At 40.6% G+C, this 18,894-nt stretch overlaps 1 protein-coding gene across 5 annotated transcripts in view; it reads left to right on the plus strand.

Moving 5' to 3' along the window:
* Positions 1 to 18,894, plus strand: part of Mipol1 (mirror-image polydactyly 1) — a 335,792-nt gene that overhangs the window by 101,910 nt on the left and 214,988 nt on the right. For 4 of the 5 annotated variants that reach the window (NM_001399384.2, XM_087551904.1, XM_087551903.1 and 1 more), the window contains 1 exon segment: positions 10,711 to 10,840. In NM_001399384.2, coding sequence (NP_001386313.1) covers positions 10,711 to 10,840 — 130 coding nt within the window. 5 annotated transcript variants of the gene reach the window in all.

The raw sequence follows: 18,894 nt of genomic DNA on the forward strand, positions 1-18,894 counted from the left end.
GATTTAATTTTTTAAAAGTCTATTGTATTACTGTTTTTTTCTCCATTAATTTCTGTACATCTCTCAGAGGCCAGAAGTGGGCATCAGATCCAGATCTCTGAACCTGGAGTTACAGGTCATCCTGAACACCTGTTGTGGATGCTGGGAACCAAACCTTGGTCCACTGAAAGAACAGAAAATGCTCTTTACTTCGGAACTATTTCTCTAGTTTCATAGTTAGAGTTTGAATGCAACATGTATGCATGTGTTCAAAACATTTTAAATCTAACATTCAAATATCTTCATATCAATCTTTAATTACATATATAGATATTTACATTTTAACTAATTTTATAAAATTAAACCTACTGTCATTAATCATGTAGGACCAAATAGGCATTTTTAGCTTTAATCATGGAGATGAATAGATGTTCTTATTTCTTTTATCAGGTACCATCTTATGTAAAGTGAAATGCAGCATGCAATACTTGAGCTAGTTGTATTCTTGGCTTATAGAGAGGATCATGAGTTCAAGTCTATCTTGAGCTTAATAGAAATAGCTTGTCTAGACCAGGTACCAGGTACCAGGTACCAAAGTTAAATCAGGATCAGATAAACCATCTAAACAGTCCCCTCACTGCCTGGTCAGGTGGGCACTCCTGAGGCTGCAGAGCGGAGGAGACCACCAACACTGCCCACCCCTGCCCACATCCCTGGCCTAAGAGGCAACTGTATAAAGCCTCTGGGTTCCCGTAGAGGAGGGCCCAGGAGCGGCAGGACCCCTGCGCCTGAGACACCGCCGGAACCTGAAGGAAACAGACCGGATAAACAGTTCTCTGCACACAAATCCCATGGGAGGGAGAGCTGAACCTTCAGAGAGGCGGGCGCGCCTGGGAGGCCAGAAGAGACTGCACTCTGTGCACGTCCAGACGCCAGAGGAAAACACCAAGCGCCATCTGGAACCCTGGTGCACGGAGGCTCCCGGAAAGAGCGGCGCAGATCTTCCCGGTTGCTGCCGCCGTGGAGAGGACTTAGGCAGTACCCCACGAGCAAACTTGAGCCTTGGAACCACAGGTAGGACCAACTTTTCCCCTGCAAGAAACCTGCCTGGTGAACTGAAGACACAGGCCCACAGGAACAGCTGAAGACCTGTAGAGAGGAAAAACTACACGCCCGAAAGCAGAACACTCTGTCCCCATAACTGGCTGAAAGAAAACAGGAAAATAGGTCTACAGCACTCCTGACACAGAGGCTTATAGGACAGTCTAGCCACTGTCAGAAATAGCAGAACAAAGTAACACTAGAGATAATCTGATGTCGAGAGGCAAGCGCAGGAACCCAAGCAACAGAAACCAAGACTACATGGCATCATCGGAGCCCAGTTCTCCCACCAAAATAAACATGGGATATCCAAACACACCAGAAAAGCAAGAGCTAGTTTCAAAATCATATTTGATCATGATGCTGGAGGACTTCAAGAAAGACGTGGAGAACTCCCTTAGAGAACAAGTAGAAGCCTATAGAGAGGAATCGCAAAAATCCCTGAACGAATTCCAGGAAATCAGAAATAAACAAGTAGAAACCCATAGAGAGGAGACACAAAAATCCCTGAAAGAATTCCAGGAAAACACAATCAAACAGTTGAAGGAAATAAAAATGGAAATAGAAGCAATCAAGAAAGAACACATGGAAACAACCCTGGACATAGAAAATCAAAAGAAAAGACAAGGAGCTGTAGATACAAGCTTCACCAACAGAATACAAGAGATGGAAGAGAGAATCTCGGGAGCAGAAGATTCCATAGAAATCATTGACTCAACTGTCAAAGATAATGTAAAGCAGAAAAAGCTAATGGTCCAAAACATACAGGAAATGCAGGACTCAATGAGAAGATCAAACCTAAGGATAATAGGTATAGAAGAGAGTGAAGACTCCCAGCTCAAAGGACCAGTAAATATCTTCAACAAAATCATAGAAGAAAACTTCCCTAACCTAAAAAAAGAGATACCCATAGGCATACAAGAAGCCTACAGAACTCCAAATAGATTGGACCAGAAAAGAAACACCTCCCGTCACATAATAGTCAAAAACCAAACGCACAAAATAAAGAAAGAATATTAAAAGCAGTAAGGGAAAAAGGTCAAGTAACATATGAAGGCAGACCTATCAGAATCACACCAGACTTCTCGCCAGAAACTATGAAGGCCAGAAGATCCTGGACAGATGTCATACAGACCCTAAGAGAACATAAATGCCAGCCCAGGTTACTGTATCCTGCAAAACTCAATTAACATAGATGGAGAAAACAAGATATTCCATGACAAAACCAAATTTACACAATATCTTTCTACAAATCCAGCACTACAAAGGATAATAAAGGGTAAAGCCCAACATAAGGAGGCAAGCTATACCCTAGAAGAAGCAAGAAACTAATCGTCTTGGCAACAAAACAAAGAGAAGAAAAGCACACAAACATAACCTCACATCCAAATATGAATATAACAGGAAGCAATAATCACTATTCCTTAATATCTCTCAACATCAATGGCCTCAACTCCCCAATAAAAAGACATAGATTAACAAACTGGATACGCAATGAGGACCCTGCATTCTGCTGCCTACAGGAAACACACCTCAGAGACAAAGACAGACACTACCTCAGAGTGAAAGGCTGGAAAACAACTTTCCAAGCAAATGGTCAGAAGAAGCAAGCTGGAGTAGCCATTCTAATATCAAATAAAATCAATTTTCAATTAAAAGTCATCAAAAAAAAAAGATAAGGAAGGACACTTCCTATTCATCAAAGGAAAAATCCACCAAGATGAACTCTCAATCCTCATCTTCGGTTGGTTTATATACAAGTGTGCAATTTCTAGGCTTGAAAGTAAAATGATGCTATCTGGTGCTGGATAGAGGAGCCTTATTTTTTATTATGGCAGCTTGCTATTTTTGTAACATGGTGATTTGGTTGAACACAATAAAGTACAGTAGTAACTGAAAAAAAAAAGGGGGGTTGGGGATTTGGCTCAGTGGTAGAGTGCTTACCCAGAAAGCGCAAGGTCCTGGGTTCGATCCCCAGCCCCCCCCCCCCCCCCCGGAAAAAAAAACAGTCCCATAACTCCTAAAAAAATAGAAGCAGTTATTAAAAGTCTCCCAACCAAAAAAGCCCAGGACCAGATGGATTTAGTGCAGAATTCTATCAGACCTTCGTAGAAAACCTAATAACAATACTGTCCAAACTATTCCACAAGATAGAAACAGAGTATTACCCAATTCCTTCTATGAAACCACAATTAAGCTTATACCTAAACCACATAAAGACCCAACAAAGAAAGAGAACTTCAGACCCTAATGAGTATTGATGCCAAAATACTCAATATGATTCTCGTCACACTTTATATAAGCAGTAGGAAGTCTGTTGGTATTTAAAATGTAACTAGTACCTTTATATTGTATATATTAGTATTTAGATATTGTATATATATATCAAACATATGTTCTAATTTGTAATTTTGCCTATATTTTATATCCTGTCTAGCTTACATATTTTAAGTAGTATATAATGTAAAAAATAACATAGTATTTTGTATGAACTGTCACCATGGTATTTTGCCTGGAATGAACTTTGTATATATTTTTTGCCTCTATTTTTTATTTTGCTGCCACTGTAAAATATTGAAAAAGAGATATTTTGAATTGTTTTTATATATAAATTGTCAAAATTCACATTTAAAAATTTTAGCTTTGCTTATTTTATGTGTAAAAGCGTTTTTCCCATGTGTGTGTGTGTGTGTGTGTGTGTGTGTGTGTGTGTGTGTGTGTGTGTGTGTGTGCTGCACCACATGCATGTGTGGCACCCACAGGGGTCAGAGGTAGACATTTGGTCCCCTGGAAGTAGAGTTTTAGATGATTGCTCCACTGTGTGGGCGCTGGAAGCCACACTTAGGTCTTGTACATGAGCAGCCAGCACTCTTAATTCCTGAGGAACTGTACTGCCCCAAGTCACATTTTAATATGCTTGGACCTAAGTCATATTTTGAATATATCAGTTAAGTGTTTTGCAATAGTGTAATGAAAATAATTATTTGTTTAGGGTTTTTCTTACTCGATCAAGAAATTTTTGTCTAATTTAAAAAAAAGCACAAGTGATTGTATTACTGTCCCTTTCTCTACTTGCGTTGTGACTAAAATTACTTCAGATATTTCAAAAAAGGGTTGGTGAATTTTCTATGCCATAGAAGACAGTGTTTCATTTTTCCAAGTTATTAAGGGCCATGGTTGTGGGAAGACAGTTGTTAGTATTAGAAGGAAAGGTAACTATTTCAGGGTACTGCCTTCCAGATAGAAGTTTTTTTTTTTAATTGCATTATGACTTAATTGATGGTAGCATAGTAGTAGAGATAAAGCCAACTATATAACAGGAGGAATGGGGGAGTTTAGATGAGCTTATGATATCCCTGTCTAGCACAGTGGTGCTTAATGCTGCCACCCTTTAATATACAGTTCCTCTAGTTGTGGTGACCCCAACTATAAAATTATAATCATTTTACAAGTATCTGTGTTTTCTGATGCTCTTAGGTAACCTCTGTGAAAAGAATTGTTCAGTCCCAAATGGATTGTGATCTATAGGTTGAGAACCACTGCTTTGAGATTTGAAGTGCTCAAGTACTTGAAGTGGGGGAATACCAAGTGGGTCCCCACCCACTCAGAGGCTATATGGGGGAAGGATTGTGGGTGGGGTTTACCAGGAGAGGTGCAGTGAGCAGGTTGTAAAGTGAGTAAGTAAAATTAAAGAGAGAGAGAGAGAGAGAGAGAGAGAGAGAGAGAGAGAGAGAGAGAGAGAGAGAGAGAGAGAGAGAATGAATGAGAATGAGAATGAACCACTGCCTTAGGGTTATAGATGCTGCTGCTCGGTTGGATGAATTAAATGCAGTGGATCTAATTGGGTCCCAGAGTAGCAGGTAACAAGTGACAGCATTCAATGACCAAAGACAAAGGTGAGCATTGTTATCATAATGGGCAGCATAGGCCAAGTAATATTTGGGCAGCACAGAGTAGTATCTGTAATGGACTGCACAGTCAAAGTGATTTCTTGTGGTGGGATACTGGCTTATGATCTACTGTGTTTCAAGGAATGTGATATATAGGGAGCCTGCTACATTTTATTTGATTTATTTGCAGAAACATTCTCAAATTACTAAAGCTACATTGAATCGAAGCCGGAGAGAATCTCACCTGTGAACCAATCTCCAGATTTGAGATAGTTTGCAGACCCAGAACCCCTTGATTAAAGAACTTCCAGGACACTTGAGAAAGGATCTCAATAATATACCTGAGAGTTTTGCTATTATCTTTTCTCCCATCCTTCTGCAGAGGGACTTATCGTCTTTTACAAGGATAGCTGTACACTGGGGGAAAGCAAACGCCCAGACTTTTCTGAGTCTATTGCATATTGATTCTGAATTAATACTAATTCTGAGAGAACTCATGAAGTATTAGGGCTCTCCAGTTAGAGTAAGGAATTATGAAGGTCAGGTGATTAGTGGATTTTGGCTAAATTCTGATTCAGAGTAGGTTCAGTTGATCCCTGAACTCATTCTGTGATTTTCCTTCCAAGTTCCAGAATGAATTGTTGGGATAGATATACTTCAAAGTTGGTAGGATGCCCAAATTGGTTCTCTGACCTGCAGAGTGAAGGCTGTTATGGTTGGAAAGGCCAAAGGTAAACCAATGGAAAAACAGTGAAACAAAACTATCATTGCGTCCTTGGAGGAATGGGAGGTACTGCCACCACTTCTTCCTTTAACTCTGCTATCTAGACTGTGAAAATAGATGGATCATGAAGGATGATGTTGTATTAATGTCAGTCAAGTAGTGGATCCAGTTGTAGTGACTGTACTAGATGTTATGTGCTTACTTGGGCAGATTAACACATCTGGTAGATGGTTATAGCCATTGTCTAGCAAATGCCTTTATCTTAGTACCTGCCCAAAAGGACTACCAGAAGCAATTTGCTTTTAGTTGTCAAACCCAGGGGTGTATCTTTACAATTGTACCTCAAAGGTATATTAATTCTCCAACCTTGTGTCATAACCTGGCTTGAAGGGGTCTCCATCTTAGCCTCTTTGACGTAATATCACACTCATCCACTGTATTGAAGAGATCATGGTGATTGAACCAAGAGAGCTGATAATGCATATGTGCATCGGAGGATGGGAAATACATCTATCCAAAATTCAAATGCCTTTGATCTCATTTTATTTTTAGGAGTCTAGTGATATAGACCATGTAGACATATTCTAAGATAAAGAGTAAGTTATTGCACCTGGTCTCTCCAACCACCAAGAAAGAAGCACAATATTTAGCGTTCCTATTTGTATTCTGGAAACAACATTCCTCATTTTAACCCATATACTAGGTGACTCAGAAATGTTCTAGCTTTGAGTAGGGCCTCTAATAGGAGAAAACTTTTCAGCAAGTCCAAGCTGCTATACATGTTGCTTTACTCCTTGACAACATGATCCAATAGACTGAGTGGCAGATCGGGATGCTATTTGGCATCTTAGACAGGCCCTTATAAATGAATTACAGAGAGACTTGGGATTTTTGGAGCCATGATCTATCATCTGTAGACAGTTGTTCACTTTTTGAGAGACAGCTCATATCCTGATACTGGTCCTATGGAAAAAATGAACATTTCACAGTGTTACCATGTGATCTGAGCTTTCCACCACGATGAGGGTAGTATCTGACTCATCAAGCCATAACCAAGGACATGCACAACAGCAATCCATTATCAAATAGAAGTGGAAGTTACTGCTTTATGAGCTGTATCCTGTGATTGGTTGACCGAGGAAGAGAAGACAAGGGTCTGGTATACTGTTATGCAGACACCACCCAGAAGTGGGAGAGGTACATTACAACACCCTTCTGGAACATCTCTGAAAGATGCTGGTAAAGATGAATATTCACAGTGAGAAGTTCAGATAGTTCATGGTTGTACATTTTGTTTGGAAGGTGAAATAACCAGATGTGTTGGTGGGCTGTAGTCAGTGGAATGGCTGGATTGTCAGAGGTTTAGAAAGAGCACAATTATGGAAAATTAGAAAGATTATCCAGTGAAGGATGTGGATAGATCTCTCCAAATGTTTAAAGGATATGAAGACACTTGTGCTCCTTATAAATGCTCGCTGAAAGGGGATTTCAGCTGAGGAGTTCAGTAATCAAGTAGATAGAATGACCTCTTTGGTCATTCAGCCTCTTTATCCAGCCATCCCTGTCATTGCCTGATTGGCCCATGAATATTGTGGTCATGGTGGCAGGGGTGGAGGTGATGTATAGACTTCATAACCTGGACTTCTGTTCACCAGCTGCTGCTGAGTACCAGATCTGCAAACAGCAGACCAATACTGAGTCACTGATATGGTACCATTCCCTAAAGTGATCAGCCAGCGGCCTGGTGACAAGGTTACTACATTGGGCCTTTTCATTCCTGAAACAGACAGTGCTTTGTCCTTACTGCAGTAGATACTTATTATGGTTTTGGATTCATCGTTCCTGTGTGTACTTTTTCTGCCTAAACTACCACCTAAACTACCATGCCTTACCCATGGTCATAGATTTCACTCACCATTTCTTCTGACCAAGGATCTTATTTCACAGGCAAAGAAATGCAGCAATGGGCCTAGGCTCCTGGAACTCACTGATCTTACCCTGTTGTCCACCATCTTGAAACAATTGGTAGGATAGAACCATGGAATGACCTTCTGAAGACACAGTTACAGGGCCAGTTAGGTGTTAGTAGTCTAGAGGACTGGGGTAGGATTCTCCAGAAGGTAGTATAATTTTTTAAACTTATATTCATTATATGGTAAAGTTTCTCCCATAGCCAGAATCCACAGGGCCAGTAATTAAGGGGTATTAAAAAGAATAGTTTCACTGACTATCACACCTAGTTACATACCAGGAAAACTTTTGCTTTCTGTGCCCATGACCTTGCGTTATGTTGGCCTAGAAGTTTTGGGTCCAAATGAGAAGTGTTTCTTCTAGGAGACTCAACAAACATTCTATTGAACTGGAAGCTCAGACTTACCCCTGGCTACTTTATGCTTCTGAGGCTCTTAAGCCAACAAACAGGCTAAGAATGGAATAATAGTTTTAGGTAGAGTGATTGAGCAAGACTAAAATGGAGAAATTAGGTTGCTTCTTTATATTGGAGGTAAGGAAGCTTGTGTCTGGAGGAAAGAAGGTCCTTTGGGGTATCTCTTGGTTCTACTATGCCCTCTGGTTACAAACTCAATGGGAAACTACAACAATCACATCCATCCAGGATCACAAACAGCACATTCTCTTCTGAATCAACTAAAACCCAAGAAGCCAGCCACACCTGTGAGAGAGCTTTCTGGATCAGATTGTTTGACCTGGGAAGACCCACTCCAAATCTGGATCACTTAGTATGTGAAGACCTATCCTAATCTGAGTCTCACCTTCTGGTGGCAGCCTCTATAAAAGGACATGGAAGAAAGATACTCTTTGCTGTTGCCTGTTTTCCTTCCCTCAGTCTTCCTGGAAAGTTCATGTTTGCTGCTGCTCAGGTAGTCCTTGCTGATATTAGAGCCTATTTCTTTGGGATTCCAACTTATACTGAAGACCAACTGAGACATCTTGGGAAACTGAACATATGTTGATCAAATTTCCATCAGGAGACAGCCAGTTTTCTAATGTATTAAATTTGTGAGGATAGAAATTCTACAGGAAGACCAACGTAGCCAACTAACCCTTGGGGCTCTCAGAGTCTGAACCACCAAACAAACAAACAAAAAAACATATATAGGCAGCACTTAGGCTTCCCTACACATATGTAGCCGATGTGCAGCTTGGTTTTCATGTGGGTCTTAAACGACTAGAAAGGGGAGTATCCCAGAACTGTTGCTTATACATGGGTTATGTTCTTCTAGCTGGGCTGCCTTGTCTGGCCTCAGTTGGAGAGGAAGTGCCTAGACTGGAAAAGACTTGGGATGCCAGGGTGAGAGTATACCTAGAGAGGCTCCCATTGGCTCAGAGGAGAAGGGGATGGGAAAATGGGGGAAGGATTGTGCAGTGGGATGACTAGGGGCAGGCAGTGGGCAGGATGTGAAGTGAATAAGTAAAAAAAATAAATAAATAAAACTAAATCCAAAAAAAGAAATAAAGAAAATTTGTTTTTATTGAAAATCCCATCAATGTTTTTGATCTCAGCCACAAAATTATTTTATGTAATCAGTATACTTTACTATATTCATTCTAATATTTACTATTTCTGTTGTTTTTTCCTGCATTCTTAATTCTCTCCTCTTTTTATTATTTTTCCATCTGTTTGAAGATTTTCTTTCCCACTTCCCTTTAGTTGTGTTTACTGTCTGTGAATTCGTCCCTTCAAATGAGGATGTCTTTTCCTGTCAATGTTATTAAAAGGAGGTCACGATTAGACAGCCATATTGATGAGATTTTAGGGCTGTAGCTTCTGCCATTACCAGATGATGCAATCTCACAGCAAATTCCCTATTCGCTTCCTCTGGTTCTTACAGTCTTTCTGTCCCTCCTCCACAAGTGTTCTCTGAGCCTCAAATGCGGGAGTTGTTTTGTAGTTCTTCAGCTTTTCCTTTTGGTTGGTTGTTGTTTCCTGTAGTGGTCTCTGTCTGTCTCAGAGAAGTTTCCTTGATGAGAGGTGAGGTCTACACTGATCTGTGGGTGTTGATGGACAGATGTATGGAATGTAATTAGGGGTTATGCTGGTTTAGAAAAGTGGATGGTGTAGGTTCTCCTCAGGATTTTAAGTAAACCAGTAGCTGTCTAGAATGGTTCTATTAATGTCCAACAGCTGTGACATGAACCTATTTTTTAAATTAAATGATATTTTACATCTTTTCTAAGTTTATTTTATGGTTTGACTGTTTAAATAAAATTTACAACAGCTGGCTAGTTCTTTAAGGCCATAATCCTTAACATTTTGTAATATTTTAAGATACTTGGAACATCTCAAAAGCTATACTTAAGAAAAGTCCATTTCAGGTAGCATCAAAGAGATGATTTGTAATGTAATTTGCATCAAAGGTGCTCCATGTTGTGTGCCAGTGTGTGGTGCTCAATCACCATCTCAGTGACTGAGCTGCCCTTCCGTCGTGCGTGTGCATGAATGGTGCAGTTGCTGCAGTTTATACCTTGCTATTGGGTTTCTTTTTGTCTGCCCCCGTTGTTAATCGCCAATGCCAGGAGGCCTTTCCTTCTGAATGTTTCCTTCCCTGTTTGTGTGGATGGATATTTAGATGAATTCTGAGTTTTTGTTGTTATAGAAGATGCCACAGTCAATATTTTTATGTTTTCTTTTGCACTTGTGTATGAATTTCTTACATTAATACTAGAGATTTTCTAGATTATAGTAGCAACAGATTTGATTTTAATAATGTTAATTTATTCTTCACATGCTGTAAACATATACATATGATTGTAGTATTTATGAGTCTTACTGTTTTTAACAAACTCATTGGGGGTGGGGGTAGGCCTTTTAACCTTTTCTCCTTTTACACATGCCAAATATCTCCATTTTGCAGTAGTGATTGAAAATGCTTCCACAAGTCACTAATTGACAGTAGCTTAGTTTGACAAATACCCCTTAAAATAGAATTACTTTTGGTTTTATTTACACATTTCTCCTTTATTTCTTAATTGATTGTGAGTTCTCTTGTTTTGTAGCTTTGGTTGAAGAAGTGTATTTTGCACAGCGAGAACGTGATGAAGCTATTATGTGCAGACTACAGTTAGCCCTTGAGGAGAGAGATGAAGCCATTGCACGTATGAAGCATATGGAAATGTCACTAAAAATGTGCGTATACATTTAAAATTGTATTATCAGGAACAATATAAAGTCTGTGTTGGTTTGAATGTGCTTGGCCCAGGGACTGGCACTTTTAGGAGGTGTGGCCTTGTTGGAGAAAGTGTGTCACTGTGGGAAGACAGCCTCTCCTGCCTGCAGTTGGATCAACTTGCAGAACTTTCGGCTCCTCGTCCAGCACAATGTCTGCCTGGACACTGCCATGCTTCCTGCCACGATAACAGACTGAGCCTCTGAACTGTAAGCCAGCTGCAATTAAATGTTGTCCTTATAAAGCTGCCTTTGTCCTGGTGTCTCTTGTCAGCAATGGAAACCCTAACAAAGCCAACAGTGTACAGATTGCTGTGGAGGTAGGTGTGCATGTGTTACCGATTCTTGCTATCTCATAAAGACAATTCCTATCCCTATGTTAGTTTTCTAGAATTTAGGCATGCTTGTAGTTTGCCTGACAGGGATGATGATCAGTTTTTAGAAAGAAAACTGAAATTGATATTGTCAGCATGGTTACTTGTTCTTACCCAGCCTTCCCATGTGACTCTTCTCAGCTCCTCCCATTAGTATCAAGGTGTTTTATTTGTTTGCTTGTGCCCCATGCTTAGGGATGGGAGCTCTTGTCTGCTTCACCCTTTCAGCACTGGGACCCTGTTTGGCTTGATCCTGTCTAGGCCCTGTGCTTGTTAGCATAGTCTGTGAGTTCATATGTGTGATCATTCTGTTATGTCTGGACACTATTTAACAGTATTTTGAATATTAATGATATAATACAATTGAGGCCGAGAGGCTGTGCTTTTGGTAAATTGATCGATTCTCTTAGATGAATAAGACCACATTTAGAAAGTCCAGATATACTATTCACATTTTGATGTATAAAGCCAATTTCTTATTATTTTAAAATATAAATTAATTAATTTATGTTGAGGTGGGGAGGTAGTAGAAGGTGTGGAGGAGGTGTGTGCTTGTGATGCGACCATCTGTGTGAGGGTCAGAAGATAGCTCGTAGGAATTGGTTCTGCCCTTGCACTGTAGTGGTCCTTTGGGACCAGACTTTATTTTATGACTGTGATTTATGGATCTTAAATATATCCTCCCAAAGGCCCATATGTTAAAGGGTTGGTTTCCATTCTGTGGCAGTATGAGGAAGTGATGAAGCCTTTCAGAGCTCTGGATTACTAGAAGGTTTGGTCACTTGGGTACATGCCATCAAAGGAAACATTGGGAGCCCAATCCTTTCTTCTCTCTGTCTTCGGACCCGTGTTACTGGTCGGCAGTTTCTAGCTCCACATGCTCCTTGGTGTCATGGACTTCCTCACTGGAGCCCAAAAGCAACACAGCCATATGACCTTGACCTCAGACCTCTGAAATTAGGGCTGAAATAAGCCATAGCCTCTTGTGGATTGCCTTACCTCAAGTATTTTGTCACAGTGTCGGAAGGCTGAGTAACAGGGTGGATGATGTTCTTCACCCTTTTAGCTGTTGGAAATACCTTAAATAGTATATTGGAAGGGTCAGTGGTTCACGGAGAATGATACCCCAGACTCAGAGTGTAACAGCAGTGAAGAGCGTTTCATTCTGCAGGGAACCTGCATGCAGGGTCCACCATCCACCGGGATGGAAGACAGAGGTGTGGACTTTGCAGGGTCAATTTAGAGCCTGTTAGGGGAGGAGTGATGACTTTTACCTTTCTTTCCCTTGATTGGCTGGTTCTATCTCCAGGAGTACTGATGCTTTTGTGATAAGTTAGGATCTGGGGGACTTCGGGGACCTTTCCCAATTAACTCTACTTGGCTCAAGCTAGGTAGTGGGGCAGTTTTGGTGGGGCAGCTTTCTGATTGGGTGCCCATGAGGGATGGTTTTTTCCTGGAAATGATTTCTTTTGGACCTTTCCAGTTCTTGGAAACAGAAACTTATGCCTGGTCTCCCAAACTGACAATTTGCAACCTGTGGTGGAGTCAGCCTGCACTGGCTGACTTAGTCCTCTCGCTCTTGGCTGTTGTGGAAAATTGTACTATAAGCTAAGGATGTAGTTATCTTTTATATATTTATTGCATTTTTATATATACTCAAAAGTAGATAGATAATATAATAGTTGTTTTTTTTTTTAGATTCCTCACTTATGTCCTCTATAATTCATATATTGATTTATGACCTATCAGTGTAGGATCTCATGTTTTTCTGCATCTCACTTGCAGTGGTATTTTTCATTTCTGATTGGGATGAGACATCTCATTGAGGATTTCATTTGTATTCTCTATTTTCTAGTAATCCTTCTCAGTTTTTCATATACCCCATCACCATCTTAACCCATAAATAAACATTGTTCCAAACAGTCTCCATGTTTATCTGTTTAAATATAAACTGAGGTATTTACAAGAATAGGTGCTTGGTACTATATTGGTTTCTCTATAAATTTAATTTTACAAAAGTCTTGTTATTTGCTACATGCAGGTTTATTTGAGAGGAAGTATACTGTAGAAGCTAAGAGCAACCATTCTGGAGCCAGTAACATGTCCTCAAAGCTTAGGTTTGTTCTTTCCTCGCTGTTTACCTACAGTATGATCAAATTATACAGGGTCTCTGGGACTCAGTTACTGATGCCTCATATATATAATAGGGTCTACATAATGTAAGTTATTGTTTGTTATGGAATTACAGTTTACAGAGGATAAATATTCTCATTTCCGAGGGAGGACCAGGGGGATAGCAAGAATAGACTGTAAAAGGTAAGACTTATACCCAGCAGGGCAACCATTACATTTTGAAGTTATGTGTTTGGCACCTGGGGCATATGGCTTCAAGATATGAATTTCAGTTGAACTTCAGTTGATCTGTGTTTATGGTTAATTTATCTACTTTACTCATTGCTGTGAAAGAAAATGCCTGACAGAGGCATTATTTGATGTTAAAATATGATAAGATACAGTCTATTATGATGGGGGAAGTGTTGTGCTGAGAGCGTAAGGCAGTCGGTCACATGGCATTGGCAGCCAATAAAGATAAATGCTGATCCTTACCTCACTGTTTCCTTTTTATTCAGCCAGAGACCTCATGCTTATGAGCAGGGCACATTGAGGCTAGGTCATACCACCTCAGTTAAATCTGTCTTGAAAATGCCTCATCATTTACAGATGCTGGTTGTCCAGGTGACTTTAGATCCTATTAGGTTCATGCTCACTATTAACCAGCACAGCAGTCCTGCCACTAGCAACACACATGGCTATTCTGTTGGGCCATCCCCATGCAGTGAGCACAGCTTTCTTTTACATCTCCAGTGTTCCTGGAATAACCAGCATTCTGGTTCTCTGTCATAACTGGCCTTATCTACATTGATTCTCATGTGGGCTCCTTAGAAGCGTATTGCAAAGATACAATGGAGCCACACATGTCTTAGCTTCTCAAGTTTTCTCAGAAATATCAATCCAAGCTTCTATGTTGTGTGACTTTTCCTAGGAGATGTGAACAAATGTCCAGTCACCCCAGATAGCCCCTGACCACAAACCAAAGAAATAATTCCCTCCATGTGGATACCAATAATGAACCAATCGGGTTCTTGGTGTTAGTTATGCCATAAGCATAAAGAACATGGATGACTCAAAGACAGCTACATAACTAATAAGCTGCCCCAGCATGGTTGATGACTTATGGAAGTTACACCCTGGAGCTGTCTATACAAGCCGTTTGTAGTTCAGCTACTCTGAGATTCTCTTCCCCCGTATGGTCATTACTGCTTTTAAAGCCTTAAGGAGTGGATCTGTGAATCCAATATGTCTCATTGACTTCCCAAGTTGTGTGTGCCTTCCTCCAGGAGGGAGTATTTCAGTTCTGAGGAAATAGCTACAAAATACTCAAGAGCCCTGTTTTAGTTTGGGTTTTACTGCTGTGGACAAACACCATGATATCAAAGCAGGTCTTATAAAAGAAAATATTTAATTGGGGCAGGCTTACAGGTTCAGAGGTTCAGTCCATTATCATCAAGGTCGAAACATGGCAGCATCTGGGGCAGACGTGGGGCTGGAAGAACTGATAGCTCCACCTCTTATTCAGAAGGCAGCTAGGACAAGGGTCTTAAAGCCCACACTCCACACATCTCCTCCAACGAGGCCACACCTCCTCCAGCAAGGCCACACTTCCTCCAACGAGGCCACACCTCCTAATAGTGACACTTCCTGGGCCAAGCATATACAAACCATCATATTCTATTCCCTGGCCACCATAGGCTTGTTCAAACACATGAGTCTAGCCATAGCATAATAAAAACATACATTTAGTCCAATTTCCAAAGTCCACATAGTCTGTATCAGTCTTAACAGTGTTAAAAGTCCAAAGTTCAAGTCTCTTCTGAGATTCATGCAATCTCTTTATTGTAATCCCATATAAAATCAAAATTAAAAAGCAGATCACATACCTCCAACATCATAGGATATACATTACCATTTGAAAACATCATGATGAGAAAATACTGGACAAAATCAAGACCAAAACCAGCTGGGGAAACTCTAAACTTTGCATCTCTGATGAACAATTATTTTCAGCTTTACTGACTGCAACACAATTCTTTCTCTTGGGCTGGTCCCCACTCCCTGTTAGCAATTTTCTTCAGCAGGTATCCTATGGTTCTGACATCTCAACATCTTGGGACCTCTAAGGCAACTTCAGTGTTACAGCTTCTTATTCCAGTGTCTGGGATCCACACACACTCTTCTGGGCTTCTCCAACAGGCTTGATTCACTTCTCCAACACTGCCCTCTACAGCACTACAGGCTCTTTGGTTCATCTCCATTGCTGCTGTTCTTGGTGGTCATCCCATGGTACTGGCATCTCAAATACACCAGGATCTTCTGCTGCAATTAGGCTTCCCCAATAGCCTCTCATATGCTCTCTTCAGGATGCCAAGCCTCAACTTTTTTAAATGACCCCTTTAGTCCTGGGCTGTCAACTGCAGCTGAGGCTGTACCTTCACAATGGCCTTCCATGACTTCTCATAGTGACAAGCCTCAGCTGCTCTCCATGACCCGTTCACACCTTCAAAACCAGTACCACCTGGTGACTCTCACACAAGTCAGCTGCAGCACTGGGTACAACCCTGGCTATCTCTAGAGCACAACTTCTTTGTGCTCTCAGAAAGCACTTCCCAGATTTCACCTCAGTAATGCTGGAATCTTCTTTATCACTGCTAATTTCTTAGCTCCAGCTAACCAGCATCAGTTGACCCAGTAATCTCTTCTCATCTTGACTCTACAGCCAGAGTCACATGGCTGAAGCTGCTCAGTTCTTCTGCTTGCTGGGGCTGGAACATGTGCCCTTGCTCTATTGCACCACCACCAGCTTTCTGTTTTCTACCTCTCACTTCCTAAGCATGGCTGTCCTGGAACTTGCTCTGTCGATTGACCTGGAACTCGGAGATCTGCATGCCTGTCTCCTAAATGCTGGGATCAAAGGTGTGGTCTACCATGCCTAAACTTAAGCTTTTCTCTTTGTAGAACTTGCTGTGTGACTGTCCTTGAACCCAGAGAGCTGCTTGTATTTGTCTCCTGGTTAAAGGCATGTAGCATCTTGCCTGGGCCTAAGCTTTTTACGGTTACTATAATTCAAGGTCCGAATTTCATTTTTAGATTGCAGTTCACTCCACATTAAAGGTCCAAGAAAAAGCAATAACCAAGTAATAGTAATGCCTAACATGATATAATTATTCCATGTTCAATGCAAATGAATAAACAGTAAGCTTTGCTGGGTGGGATCTTGTACAAAAGTCATCACTCCCTTAATCTGTTTTTCTCCTTGAACGCAGGATTCAACTCGATTTCACTTCCTGTTGCCCTTTTATTATTTGAAGTATACATTTAATATTTTTCTTTTTAAGCTTGCTATGTTTGATCAGACTATGTTTTATTAGACTAAACCAAAGAACAATGTTTCTACTGTGTTTTTTTAAGTCTTTCTTTGTCAGTGCAATTAGTATAAATCCTTTACCATAGCCTCAGGTAGACTTTAGATAAGGCAAAAAGTAGCTATATTCACTAAAACACCACAAAAGCAGTCTCTAGGCCACATGCTTAAATTCTTCTCTACTGAAACCTCTTGGTCCAGGTCTGCACATTTCAAATCACACTCAGAGCCAATGTCTCCCATATTCCTACTAGGATAGCTCATTAAACTCCACTTAAAACATTCCATCACTTTCCAATGACCCAAAATCTTACCTTTTCCAAAAAAAAAAAAAAAAAAAAAAAAAAAAAAAGCATGGTCTGGCCTATCACAGCAATACCCCAGTCCCTCGTACCAACTTCTGTCTTAGTTAGGGTTTTACTGTTGTGAACAGACACCATGACCAAGGCAACTCTTACAAAGGACAACATTTCATTGGGGCTGGTTTACAAGTTCAGAAGATCAGTACATTATCATCAGGGCAGGAAATATGTCAGTGTCCAGGCATGCATGGCTCTGGAGGAAGTGAGTTCTATATCTTCATCCAAAGGAGGTGAAGACCAGACTGTCTTCAGACAGCTAGGAAGAGGTTCTCAAAGCCCACCACCACAGTGACACACTTTCTCTAACAAGGCCACATCTCCTAATAGTGCAGCTCCCTGGGCCAAGCACAGACCCCATGACTTACGCATTCTGCATGTCTGTAAAACTACATCAAGTGGAAGACACCAAGCTTTGTTGCCAGCCCACTTAGACTTCTGATTGATGGGGTGGCTGAACTCCCAACCCCAAGCATGGTGGTACTACATGTCTTTAATCCCATAATTCCAGAGCCTAAGGCCAGTGTATTTTATACACTGTATATTGTACAGTGTATTATATACAGCTTCATCTGTATATAGTGAGTTGTAGGTAAGTTGTAGGTAGGCTGTATAATGAGTCCCACGTCTTCAGGAAGCTCAGGACGAGCAGGGTACCCCTAAGGTTTTCTTTCTGGGCACCATCTTTTCATGAAGTGCCTTTTCTGTTATTCCAGTTGGAAGTACACAGCATTTCTAATGGTGATCATCTATTTAAGGACATTGGCTAGTTTAACTCATCTACCTTGTTTGTACCTTTTATCCCCTAAGCCTTGCCCCATGTACACTCCTTTCCAGCCAAATTGTGTTTTACAGCTCCTCTCCCATGGTTCTTACACTAAACCTAGCTAAGATGGGACAGCAATGACCATGCTTCAGCTATTCAGGTATTATGCTATCTTGGTATTTTCTCCACCAAATAATTAGTCCAATATTTCAAAATTCATCTTTGCTCCAGTTTTCAGGATGCGCTCAGGTATAAATTATTTACCCAATGCTAACACAAATGCCATGTAATTCAGTTGCCAGTAAAGTCCTGTTCTAGCTTCAAATCCCACAAACCTAGCTTTTATTGTATGCATTTCTTTTAGTGATTTGTTCTTTATATTCCTACCAGAATCACTCATTAAATACTACTTATAGCATTCATGAATCACTGCTTTAAACTCTTGTATATTCCTCCCACAAAGTAGTTAGCCTAAGAACGTCATAGGTTCATTACAGTGACAAACCCACTTCTCGGCACCAGATTTCCATATTAGTGATCTCTGTGTTTCTGTGATCACAGTGCTTGATAGAATCAACTTAAATCAAGAGTTTATTTTGGCACACGGTTTAGTGATAGAGAGAATGCCTTGTGGGGTGGCTCAGTTCATGGAAATAGGAGCATTTGGCAGTGATGGTCGCTGTGCTGCAGATAGACCTCAGAAAGGAAAAGGAACAGGGGCTCACGCCTAGTCTTTGAAGTTGTTTCTTTGAGTCAGATAAGCCCCCTCCTACGGGTCCCCCAGCCACCACAAACATTCTTGGAAAGCAACACTCAAAACATGAGCTTCATGGGAAACAGTTCAGTTTCAAACCATGACAACATGCGGTCCATTTTTAGATTTTTTAAAGGGTATAAGGTACATGTCTTTGTTCTTTTTGTTATTTTTTTCTGTATGTTGGCATTCACTTATTCCACTACAATAATTAACATTTATAATTATGAGATATTGTCTTAACTAAAGGGAAGAGGAATTAGTAATGTTTTTCTGTTAGGAG

This window comes from Rattus norvegicus, chromosome 6, assembly GCF_021556685.1.
Source record: "Rattus norvegicus strain SHRSP/BbbUtx chromosome 6, alternate assembly SHRSP_T2T, whole genome shotgun sequence".
Lineage (NCBI taxonomy): Eukaryota > Metazoa > Chordata > Mammalia > Rodentia > Muridae > Rattus > Rattus norvegicus.